The sequence below is a fragment of the Opisthorchis viverrini genome (assembly GCF_000715545.1).
Source record: "Opisthorchis viverrini unplaced genomic scaffold opera_v5_128, whole genome shotgun sequence".
Classification (NCBI taxonomy): Eukaryota; Metazoa; Platyhelminthes; class Trematoda; order Opisthorchiida; family Opisthorchiidae; genus Opisthorchis; species Opisthorchis viverrini.
The window spans coordinates 814,278-827,403 of record NW_008751782.1 but is presented as its reverse complement, the minus strand read 5'-3'; the positions used below and the strand labels follow the sequence as shown (position 1 = coordinate 827,403).

Here is a 13,126-nt window from a genome sequence, read left to right as displayed (position 1 = left end):
TGTCATCGCTCACACTGGTTGTCTTCTGGCTTCCGCCGGAATCACCCGCGAAGATGATGTTGGGTAGGTATGATTCACAGTCCTACACCTGACTACCACTTGGCAGAGTGATTTACTCTGACAGACGTCAGCAGGTATTTTTTTAAAAACGAACGAAGTTACTTCAGGTTCATGCACATTTTTGGCAGAACTAATGGAATTCCACACAATAATGCAAACGCAGGAACATTACAGGGTTAATCAATCGGTGTCCAGTTTAATCCGCATGCTTTCATCCCGCGTTCTTCAGAAGATGAAGGCCAGTTCACCTGTTTGTTGTATTCGTCTTGGCGCCAAGGTTGTTGTGAATTCATCGTTCTATGTAGCGGTCACTAGACTAGATATTGTTTGCAGAGTCACTGCTTTAAGCGTGTTTAACACACGCCTCTTTCGTAGCTGACTGAGTATTGTTTCCGACCCATCGTTTCTTGTGCAACAAACAGGTATGAACATTTTCGTCGCCTTCTTTGTCCTGCTGCTTCTGTTGGCCGAATCCACACCGAGTGCCGTCCGAAACTTTCCGCTCATCGGTAAGTTGAGACTATCATCTTTACACTTGCTGACTGCTTGGTTTTAGTCGCCTTTGTTCTCTGTGTAGACAAGTCACTTGGCTGCTTTCTAGTGTACCACATTGGATCTATATAGAAAAAATCGTTCAGCTGTAGCATCCTTGCGTGCCTAACTACCATGCCACCCGAAGGTTGTATGAGGGCTGGGATACTTCCAGGTTGCCCAAGCCTAGACAGGGGAAGTCGAGAAGCAGAGGTTGGGTTCGAACCACGTACCTTCCGGTCAGTAAATTCGTGTTCTAACCACTTGGGCCATCTCGCCCCCATTGGATCTATCAATTTCAGGGAATGGTCGTACCTTTAAAAAGTTAGTGGGATACCAATGTCATTCCAAATTCCAATTTAAAAAACATTCTAACTCCGAAAATTTCTATTTATAATAAGAAATTAGATGGGTTGATGAACATTTTTTTCGGCAGGGTCTTTCTAAGTCGTACAATTGCAAAGTTTGAGAGAACAGTATTTAACATATTTGAATGAGCATTATGTAAACGGACAGGAAATCGAGTGAGAGACGACAATGGCTACCAATCAAAGAATACTCAGTTCATCTTTGTAATGTACTACTCATGAGGTTGCTGAAAATCCGTCGACAATCCACGACCGGTTTCGCCCTTTTTGGGGCTGAAAAGGCCCTTTAGGCCTGAAAACATCACAAACGCGAGATTCAGCTGGGTTCCAAACCAAATTAGTTTGCAAATGAGTGTATATTCGCTAACAATCAGTTCAGGTCACCAGTAGAATGACTTGAGCTTGTCAGCGCGGGAGACGCTGTAGTTGTGTGTGCAGCACAGGGTGCGAGGGGAGGTGAGTTGGACCATGGTAACTCAGGATTAAACCCGAATGTATTGTGTTGGATTCCAAGGCTGGGAACCTTGCAGACTCAACCGACCACATTGTAGCGATTTTGCGGCAGTTACCCAAGCTAGAATAGCCGATGAACTTATATATCAATTTGAGCAGGCTGCCACACAGCAACAATCCAATGTTCGTCAACAACACCGATGAATATTCAACCTGCTGATCAGACGAATGATCGAAATGACGCATCCTGATATCAGAGTCAAAGTAGTCTATCCAGGCTCATCAACAGCGTTAGACCGTGAAGGCCATTGCACTATCTCCGTAAATCACTGCTTTCCGTGCAAAATTCAAAAAGGCACAGGATCTGAAAGCTTTAACACGAGTGGACCGAATGAAACGCGATGTAGCGAATGAAATACTCTTCTATCCTTGAGTACTCCTAACCTCCATACAGTCCCTATGTTTACGCCAAAATTTCTGCTGATTGCCAGCGACGTAAAATGTCGGGAGACAACATTCCAAAATGAATCCTCACCCATGTATACTTGAGGAATAATAGTATCGTTAGTGGACCTAGTTGGAAAGCGCCCTATTTCTGCTGCCTAGAACTGTGTAAATATCCCCTGGACTACCTAGTTAGACGATTCATTGGTCACAGAAAGACCTCAACTACTCAGTCTAATACACAAAGTAATCTGACATAGGTAGCTACCATCTTAGATATCGCCATCAAGCATTTGAAAGATTTTAACCAGCTCATGTTCCTACTCATGGTGATGAAGCCATACGAGTCTAACATTCCTGGCTCAGATAGGGTCAGGTGAGATGGACCCGTCTCAGTGACCCCCACCGGGAGTATTTGAACCTCAAAGTAGCTGTCCGAGTCTTCCAGTTTCATTTCTTTCGCTTGTCTTCAAAAGGAGCTGCTTCTCACCAAAGGGTCAAGTGTTCAAACTACCAGCCTGAAATTAGCGAATATACACTCAGTGGCAAACTGACTTGGCTTTTCGAAAGACTCACCTGGAACCGGATTTTCAGCAACCTTATGAGAAGTACATTACAAGCATATACTGGCCTGAAAGTTGCGGGTTTGTGACTCCCTGGAGTTTCGTAAGGATGAAACAGCTGTACGGTGTTTCTTGGCTTTTCGACATAGACTGGTATCACTTACAGGATGAAAACGAGAGGATTCGTACAGCAAATTGTTTCCAGTGATCGAGCTTGAAGAGAACATCTATATGTTGCCAAGAGCCAAGTAACCAACAAAAATGAGTCCCCCACTTACATTTGTGTGAATTCTTCGGTGGATGTTTCGGGGACGTTGTCCTTATCAATACAGTCGGGTTCGGAATATGCCAAAGCCACACTGAACATTTTTACTTAGGCTACCCAGGCGAAGTGTTTTTTTAAAGATGTAGTCTGTGGTCTAATCAGCATACTGTAATCCAAGCCCTCTATTTTCTTCAGGAGTTTTCTTCTGCCTCAATATGGTCATGATCACATTGTCCACGGTCCTGGCCACCCTTGTAATTCATCTTTATTTCCGCGGGGATAGAAACGGTTCCGTCCCTGCATTTCTGCGACGGGTAAGTATGTCTTTAGAAGATTTGTTGACAGGAGCGATACCGAAGTCGGTACGCTTAATCAACTAACTTTTCAACTGCGACGGAGACAAGATGTAAGCATATATCTCACATTTTGCAGTGGACAGTACAGTTACTCTCTGCCGCCAGTCTTTTTTGAACGTAAGTGTATGAGGCCCGGGGTTGGTTAGTTTCCACTTTCAAAACTGTATGAAACTCAATCAAACTTAGCTTCTGTGAATTCTGTTTTGATGCCTACCATTTGATGGGAATGCGACAAATGTTTTCAATCTTATAAACCATTAGCTGAAATGAGTCGACGACCGGGCTACCATTCAGCCGTCTTTGTGAGCCAATATTCAACTAACAGCATAGATTCCCAGTGGACAGTGCCTAGGCTCACAGGCTGACAATGCTGGGACTGTACTCAGGTCCAGTCAGCTTGACAACCTTTTCGATCAGACCCAATTTGTCACACTAGACCTTCCCGCTCTGTGTAGGTCGTCACAGGTGTACGGAGATGATGTAAACATCAAATAATTCTTCTAGACCACGAAAACTTATCATTCCGTCCATTCTGTAGCTCCATTACGTTAACAATACATCAACAATCCTTACTCTTTATTTCATCTTAAACCTCCTGAATGGCTGAACTGAGTTCACTGCACTATTTCTTATTTTTGCAACGAAGAGATTTTTACCTAGATAAGCGGTTGAAGTTGAAAGAATCGTGGAATTCGGGCGGAGCATATTTTGGTTCCACTGATAGCAAAATCGTGGAGTTCCTATCGGATGCACATCTGTCCAGCTGAACGGAGAAAAAGTAACAATTCAACTACAGTGGGTTCAACATGACCTCACTGAATCCTAGTCGAGGTACTCTCACCCGATCCAATCAGAATCCACTCGCTCACCACGTACCTTTTCCCATAAGTGCTATGGAAACAAGTTAGTCGTTTGGGCTCAAAGCTCCCCTTAACTCGCTAAATTCGGGTGGCTAAATGGAAAACCTCATTTCTTCACCCATCTTTTGTTCATAAAACAAGATATTCTTCTAAGATATCTTCATTACTGAGTTTGAATAGGACTTACATATACGACAGAAACTCCCCACAACGACCACCGGCGGGGTCGATCGAGACGGCAACTCCAGAGGAACTGATGCCCATGGATGAATAGTTGGGACGGTCGCTTGCTTGTGAATTAACCGGTCGCACGCGCATACCGTGGCGCGAAACATCATAGCCCCTTGCTGTAAAGAAACTCCCCACAACGACCACCGGCGGGATCGGTCGAGACGACAACTCCAGAGGAGCTGATGCTCATGGATGAATAGTGGGGACGGTCGCTTGCTTGTAAACTAACCGGTCGCACGCGCATACCGCGGCGCAAAACATCATAGCCTCAGAGTGTATACCGTTTCAGATACAGAGATACAGGTCGATAGGGAACCAGATGCTGAGTGGAACAACTCTTATCCTTGGTCACGTGGACCAGGTCATCAGCGTTCTGAAATCCGTCCGGACCATCCACTTTCGGTTCAGGACGAGACCGATTTCCCATTAGAGGGAGGCACTCAGCTGCAACGAAAACAAACATAAACAGTGGTGAGTTGTTATACGTAGAGCAATGAGCGTCGGACCTAGACAAGAAGTTAAGTGTCCCTCGATAAAATACGTGGGCACGAACAGCTGAAAACTTGACAGTAGCTTGGGATGCTCGAATATTCTGATTCCTTCCAGAGATCAACAATATCAACGTTCCTTCACTCTAAATGTCATCACTCTGCTTACCATGATAAGAGAGTCCTAACAAGTTTGATTCGATTCATTTGGGAGTTTCCCGACCTGCTGAGAGCACATTCAGTTTGAATACGCTAGTCATCTAGAGTGGGAGACCATCGACTATTAACGCATTAATAATCACACCCAAAGCACCAAAAGCTTTGGGTATAATGTTTCGATCTTCCGATTGCTTTTCCTTAATTCGCTTTCAAATAGATTGTCATCGAAGGAATCGGACGTTTGGTCTATGTTCGTCAACGCATCCCCCTACCTGATGTGAAAAAAACCGGATCCCACAGCTCTCCTCGGGGATCTTCAGCCAAGTCGCGTTTGCAACATTCCATGCTAGAGAAGGATGGCAACAAGTTGTTCCTCAACTATGCTCCCTACGGTGAAGACGGTCGAACAGGCTATTATGGCATGAACAATCGATTCCAGCCGGGCTGTATTCATTGTGGCTATCCACAGACATACGGTGGCCTCGCACCCACGGGTGGTCCGCCAATTTCACAAATGGGTAGAATGACGGGGGCAAAGTATCCGGGCTACGCCGATTCGGCAGCCTGCGGTTGTGTCGGACCTAATGACGGACCTGAACCACCCGATGGCATGAACGAATTGATATTTTCTCCTGACTTGCTACAATCCACCGCCACACTGGAGCATGACGTTCGGGAAGTGAAACGCTATGTTAAGATGTTTGTTAATCGACAGAAAGAAATTCACAGAAAAAATCTTGTTGCGATGGAATGGCGCACGTTGGCCTTAATTTTAGACAGATTGTTTTTCTTCCTCTACATCGCCACCATCGGGATCGCTGTGTTGGTCTCAGTGCCGCGGAGCACAGAGCCGGTCTTAAAAGAGGAATTTCTTTATTCGGAGGAGTAATTGTTTGTTCATATGTTTCACTTTTGGCAATTTCAGTATGACCTACCATGCTACTGAAGGTGAGCACAGAGCTTTTTATAGTTTGCTTCGGTGCGGCGTTTTGTTGGTTGACGATCAAGCTCATGGCGCATAAGCAAGTTTCACATTATATCCGGAAAAAATGTTCTGAACATTGAGTATAATCGTCTATTCTGCATTTTGTGATACAATACTGCTGAGATAGTTTAGAGCCTATTCTCCAAATGATCATTTTGCCATATTTCAACGGTTGAATAAACCACTGTCCCTTTTTGATGTTGTCCTAACACTCTCATCCCATTTGGGTTAATCTGCTTGTATGAATTAAAACGACTCCGAAACGCAGTCTTTCCAGTGCTTTTCACTCATCTGTAATCCACAAGGTTAAATTTCGGACCTGTTTTGTTTCAAACTTTCCATTATCGATTTCTTTTATAACAGTTCTTATAGTATCTCTGTACAATCTTAAACTGGTCTAGTATGTTTAGCCCGTTTTTCGAAATGACTGCAAGTTAATCCTCGTATAATTTTCCTAACTTTTCACAGTTTTCGTGGATGACCTACTAACTTTCAGGCCTTGAGTTATGCGGGCAGAAGCGTTCCTCTGCGGGCTTCCTCGTGGTTTATCGGGTATATGGGGTAGGATTTGATCGCTTTGTGTTCTCAATCTCAACTTTAGCGGGATTGCATATATCCTGACATTCACTAAGGTTTATAAAGAATGTCGACGAATTAGGACAATGGATTGCTAACCCCGTTCGGGGTTACTCTCGTGGATTTGAATCAGATTCCTATTACTTATTGTTGAGTAGTCTCGTGTGCGTGCGGAGAACACGAATTGTTCAGCCGCCAGTTTGGTGCAGCGGTACAAGAGATCAATAACTGGATTACAAACGATCGATGGCTAACCGGCGAGCTGATGGACACTCGCACGCGCTTGCTCAGTGCACTGCACTACTCAGACGACACGCGTCAGCACACGAGATTGGGTCTACGTACGTGTGTGAGCGTAAGCAGCAGCACAACTGTGTGCTCTAAAATCACATGGTAGGAGTGCCCCCAAGGAGCTAGGTCTGCGATTGGTGGACACGTAGCAGACTAAATCATGGCTTGCGTTGGATTGGGTAGAGAAAACAGCTTTCAGGAGAAGCTTGTGGGAGGGGTGGGAAAACGATTTGAGCCAAACAAAATCGCGAGGGCTAGTGTTGTCTATAGAGTTTGGGTAACGGGACGTTCTTGTCCCCGATTAGTTTGGAACTTCAGTCAGAATCATTCGCGAAATCAATAAACATTTCTCAAGACTCATATGCGTTTCGACCGATCCTGAAACCCATGCAAAATGTGTACATTATCACTAAAAACCTAGCTTATATGTTTTTACACTGACCAAAAGATGCATGGGTCCGCACACAAATGTTTTTTTTTCACAGCCGTTCTTGCGCACATGACTGCCAGGTTCCATCATTCTGGATGTTCATAGTACATACCTTGTAAGAAATGTACAGAAAATGCCTCGGGACAGAGCGAAATATATTTTTTTAGCTCACTGAAGCATGTGCCACTGAGTTGAACCACAGTGTTATCCTTCTCTTTCCTTCCAACTTCTAAGTGCAGCTCTTGTAAGCCTGCCGGCTACACTAATACCTGAGTCAATTACTAAAAACGGTGGGTATATACGAAGTCCCCCGGATGTTTCTTATTGGAGATAATTGTGAATTCCTTATGCGATCAAATTAAAAGCTGATCAAACTAAAAGAGGCAAGAAAAGCAACTGTTTTGGCCAGTAAAAGTTGAAACTGAGAAAATTAACAAATTCTTTCTTGGAACACTGGTTGCTTGAAAGTTCAAAGCTACTACAACGGTTTCTATTTCTGAGTATGCTTTTAGCGTAACAAACGTTTCAGAGTATCCTTACAACTCAGATTTGTACGAACGAGGACAATCCATACACAGCTTTATGTTGTTCTGACTGGACTGACATCTCGTGACGCTTCGCACCACATACCGTTTGACCGATCAGCAGCAGTCCTTGTGCATGAAGCCTGCCTGAGATGGGTTGGTGTATTTAGCCTCATTAATGTATCTAGCAGAGTCACGCCCTATTTGAAACAAACAGGTCTCATGTTCGGCTGGCCAAATTAAAAGCACCTTTCAAGAGACAAGAAGAGCAACTGTTTTGGCCAGTGAAAGTTGAACCTGGGAAAATTAACAAATTCTTTCTTGGAACACTGGTTGCTTCAAAGTTCAAAGCTACTACAATGGTTTCTATTTCTGAGTATGCTTTTAGCGTAACAAACGTTTCAGAGTCCCCTTACAACCCAGATTTGTGCAAACGAGGACAATCCATACACACCTTTATGTTGTTCTGACTGGACTGACATCTCGTGACGCTTCGCACTACATACCGTTTGACCGATCAGCAGCAGTCCTTGTGCATGAAGCCTGCCTGAGATGGGTTGATGTATTTAGCCTTATCAATGTATCTAGCGGAGTCACGCCCTATTTGGTACCTCTAAATGCCCTCAATTCCTTCCATTCGCTTCTCGTTAAATTGCAAGAACATGCAAAATAACACCATAGTTTTTGTGAATAGAGGAAGTCATAGAAGAAAAGACTTACTGGCCCGGCCTCTTTTCATGACGGGAAGCCTTTATTAGAACAATATAGACTTGCCCGTTGCACATGGTCGCCGCTGTGGAATCGCCAGTAAGCGCGAATTTGTGTTCGACTCTACCAGGCGCGGAATCACGTATTATACAAATTGTCAAAACGGTGGGAGGTAAGTTTCACTGTGATTACACACAACTCAAAAACCTTACGTATGACTGGGACAGTCGATAGGCTAGTTCAACAATTAGTGACACTTTGACGGTCACTGAGCCCCAATAAACGAAGAGCTTAAGGTCACAGAATGTAGTCTCACTCGCCAAACGCTGCTCAGTCCTAACCCAGCCGTTGTAAACGTTACTTGCTGCGATGAACCGCAGAATAGCTGACCAAGTGCTAATCACCTTTTATCTGTTGGGTGAACCTCAGTCCCATAGTTTGTTTCCGAAACAGTGGTGCTCACTTGTATTCCACAGTGGACATTGGTAATATTAGGTAACGTTTTCTCGCTCATGTATCACAGCACTTCAGCAGAAAATCATTAAGTGTGGATACCTGTAAAGCCCATTGAATATCGTTATCTACCCCAAAAACTTTAGGATTAACAACCAGACCATGCAGTTCAGGTCACATAGGCCTGCTGTTGTTTTGTTTTTTAGGAGGAGAACTCCAAAGTTCCGAGCGAGGTTCTTTCAAGAATCGAAAGCCTTAAAATTTGAATGGTTGGGATACTGCACGACAGCAGAAGTAACAAACCACCAAGTTATGATGTTTGGTGGGGACTGACCTTTGTGAATGCCGTGGTTTTGGCCCGACTGGCTATCGAACTGTTCTGAAAGTACCCTGGTAAAAGTGTACTCACCAACACTTTTAAGTCGTAAGACTATTCCTCATTGCTCCCGCCCACAGCTTTGCTCAGTGTCTCTAAGGACGACTGCCGCTACCGCAGTGTTTGGTAACTTCATAGAGCAGCCATAGATAGACCCATCGTTAACTCCGTCAAAGACCGCCGAAAAGAGGCCGGTTTAGAATGGTCACTTGAAGCGACCACAATGAGTCTAATAGAAGACACTTTATTATGTAACCCCGTGCGCAATCCACTGCTATCGGAGGCAGAACTAGTACCATCTTCAGGGAGGATGCTGGTCAACAAAAGTTACACGAGGAATTTCAAAAAATTTCATTTCATTCAGGAAGCTTCTTTGCGGTCATTCATCGATATAAAATAACTACTCACTTGTTAGTAATGTGAGAAAATTTAGAAATTCTAGCGAAGATTTTGCCCTTAATTGAAGTCAGCTTGTGCTGAAAAGTCAAAGTTTACACTGCTGGTGGTTCCCAATAAGGATGAAACAGCTCTAAAGTGCATAGACTGACTTCACTTACAATACGAAATCTCCCATAATGACCGATTTGCCAACGTTCTGTAGGGGAACCATAACGAGTGTTAGAAGGGGGTATCACTTAGCACTCCATTTTATTCACATCATACCACAGCGGATATCTAGCAAACCGAGTTTTCACGAAACCTAGCCTACATACCAACACCTCAACGACACATAGCCAAAACACTTACAGCTAAAAGTAAACAGCAACACAAAGGTTGCAAACCCATTGCTTTGCAGTTCAGAAGTAAGCGATTGGCAAAACTATGATGAGTGATTTGAAGAGTATCTTTTTACAGTTTGTTCCGTCGACCGAGATTAAGCGCGTCGTGCTCAAGTTGCTTCAAACCATAGCACATCTTTGCATTGATGTGAGATCATTCATAACTGCTTCAAAAGTGCAACGTAGGAACGCGTGTGAGTCAAAGGTCAGTCAAGGTCTACCCTCCTTATCGCCATCCAGATCTCACCAGTTTTATCGTTTGTTTAGATGAAGGCTTTTTTCGTCTCCGTCTTTGTTGTATGAACACAAATTATCAAATGACGGTTTCGGGCAAAATATGCTAGATACTACTAGTGACGAGTAGTCTATAGTCTAGTGTATCTTAATTCAGCCTACACGAGGATCACACACTTCATCATGCTTTTGTTTATTTTTCCTACCTGGATGTTCATGAATTTCCAGCCCACATAACATGACTGCTCCGTGATCTTCAGAATAAGTAAATGATTGATTGCCCCACCCTTAGCCTTCAACGTGCAAGTGGGAAGATGGTACACAAGTACGGTTGACAGCCGTCAGGTTCAAAATTCAGCGAGATATCTTTGCTTCCGGAACCATCACAAGCGATCGAACTATGTCAACCTAGTGTTTTCGAGTCAGCCGTCAGGTTCACAATTCAGCGAGATACCTTTGCTCCCGGAACCATCACAGGCGATCGAACTATGTCAACTTAGTGTTTTTGAGCTGACAATATCTTACGAGGACCCTGTGGATCACGAAAAAACTTTGGCCTTGTTAGGAACGTTTTAGGTCGTGTCGGTGCTAGCTATAATGAACTCCCTTTAGATTTTCATTGCCGTTCTATAGGAGTAAGTTTGGTAATTTATAATCTGTAGCGCTCAAGAGTGAGTTGCTTGGCGCTGTCGTCACATACACATGTGAATAACATCTAACAAATCCCGTGGTTGTTGTATCTGTTTCACAACATTTGTTTATCTGACGAGCACGAATATCAACCATAGTACACGCTTTCCCACTTGCGAATCACATCACCAGCTTGAAATTTCTCAACGGGACAAGAAAATACGATCCAGCTGTAGGAAATGCCATCGATCCGTTGTGTGGACCAATCATTGCGGTCTTTCTTGACCAATGGACGTAGGTGTATCCCAAATCGTAAGAACACTTATTGTTGGTCTTCGCGCATGACCAATCGATGCACTGTAAAGCAGTGACTGGGCCATTGTATCTCCCTCAGCTTCTCGTAACCGAAACTGGAAGTGCTCGCGCGGATGCTTATTACAAACATGTACAATTTTTTCCGTTTGATTTCGATCATCCTCTGTGTGATGTGTTTTCCGTGCGTTGTTCATGGTCGCGCACCTGAAGGACACCCAAAAGGTACGTACCAAGTGGATTTAAGCGTTTTAAACTAATCAGAAATGTAGTAAAAGCTCAAAGTGGATTGTTGCATACCTTCGAAGTGTCAGGCAGTTAATATGAGGTCCAATTTAAGGTGGTTAAGCGTGAAAACTGGTAGCCATGTCGTCATTGGTTACTGGCTTAGATGACTCTATTCATAGGCACCAAACCAAGGGCTGGTGGGATCCGCTTGTGCGATTTTGTGTTCTGTTAGCTGTATAGAAAGGACGTTCAGACACGGCAACGCTCATTGCCTCATCATCTGCTAGGAAAATAATAGTGTGAAATAAGTCTGCGATTTCCAGTCTAAAACGTACCCTCGCTATCTTCTGGGATATAAAAGGATAATAGCATGACACTGTTCACCAGTAAAACCTTCCAAGCCTTCGGTTCTCTACAGGGCTGAATTCGGTCTTCGCGATAAGATCTGTGAAGGGATACTGGTAAAGACAGCAAGAGCAAAGTCATCCCCACCTTCCCAGCTACACCATTCCTTTCCTAAAATTGAACAAAATGGTACACGTAGTATCGTTCGTATTTTAACAGTAAAACGACGTGGCCATCTTGTTGATAATGGATTTTCGTTTAGACAACCGATTTCGGTCGAGCCACCTTTCCGAACGTCTCACCTCGGCGATGATAGTTGCATCAAGTCCTTCGACTTGAATATTATTTTCAAATTGGCAACCAGAGGCAAAACGCCAATTTCAGCACTGGAACGTTGTAGTCTTCATCTTGATTATAGAGTTCATTTCAACAAAACGGATAGGTGGTGTTCTGTACACTCGTTACTGGTGAAATGGTCAAAATGATGCATTACCATCTGTCCGGTAATCTGCGGCCTACAAACAAAAAATATGCGGCCTTCCATCTTCATCGGCACGAAAACCCAAAACCCGCGTTCTGGAGGGTCCGATACTCACTGATCTCAGTTTTTCTGATACGATTGTGCTAACAGGATGCCAGTTTTTACCTTACCGAGATAAACCATTTTGGTGCGATCGTTGTTTAATAGCATCGCGGAATAAGGGGCCATCAAAGTGATTACCTGTTATTACTAAGTGGGTGTGGATCAGGACAGGGGGTATTCGAAACAAGTTGATTGGACGCTGGTATGCTTTTGCGTTGTTGAACCAACGGCAACGAAACAAGTTGATTGGACGCTGGTATGCTCTTGCGTTCTGCCCCAACCAACTGCAGTTACAAAACACAACAGTTGAATCGATGGATATCTGAGTACAGAGATTTAAGATGTATCTGGTGGTGCGGGAAATAGTTGAGATGCCGAGGAACACGAACACTTTGCGTTCAGTGGTAGGCGAAGCAAACTCTCTGGAACCGATGAATTCCAAATGGAAAGCGCGGTACTTCCCAAATACCCGTTGTGTGCCCAAATCCGAGGAAGAAGTGACGGTGTAATACAGTCCAATTTGTGGCGGATTTTCCCAGATGTCACAGTGAATGATATCATTAGGAAAAAAATAGATGCCTACAACTGTCGAAAGAAACCACACGGTGAAGTTCCGATGGACCTAACGCGTTGGTGTTTAGTATTTCCTAAATACGATGACTGGTGATGCATATATGAATTGTTGTAAAATAAGAGAGGTTTTTTGAAGAATTGTGAAGGGCGTTTGTTACGGGATCAAGTACAGAATCGTGCAGTGGAAATTCATGGGTCGCAAATGTATGCAGGAATAGCTATAGATCCTATTGATTAGTTGAGAACACAGACTATTTTGAACGCAAAATATTTTCAGCCGCATTTTGAAAATTTCTTGAAATGCTGGTTTTGCTAAAGAAG

The 13,126-nt window shown here is 43.8% G+C and overlaps 2 protein-coding genes across 2 annotated transcripts in view; both read left to right on the top strand.

The window, feature by feature from the left end:
* Positions 1-6,204, top strand: part of T265_06211 (hypothetical protein) — a gene marked incomplete at both ends in the record, with an annotated part of 21,006 nt that extends 14,802 nt beyond the window's left edge. The window contains 4 exons of the mRNA XM_009171419.1: positions 1-63; positions 483-569; positions 2,880-2,998; positions 4,996-6,204. The exon at positions 1-63 is cut by the window's left edge and continues 262 nt beyond it. Of these exons, the coding sequence (XP_009169683.1) occupies positions 1-63; positions 483-569; positions 2,880-2,998; positions 4,996-5,667 (941 nt within the window). The remainder of the gene's footprint in view (positions 64-482; positions 570-2,879; positions 2,999-4,995) is intronic.
* A 2,163-nt stretch (positions 6,205-8,367) lies between these two features.
* T265_06210 (hypothetical protein) overlaps positions 8,368-13,126 on the top strand; it is a gene marked incomplete at both ends in the record, with an annotated part of 37,210 nt that continues 32,451 nt past the window's right edge. Inside the window, one exon of the mRNA XM_009171418.1 lies at positions 8,368-8,464. Within this exon, the coding sequence (XP_009169682.1) occupies positions 8,368-8,464 (97 nt within the window). The remainder of the gene's footprint in view (positions 8,465-13,126) is intronic.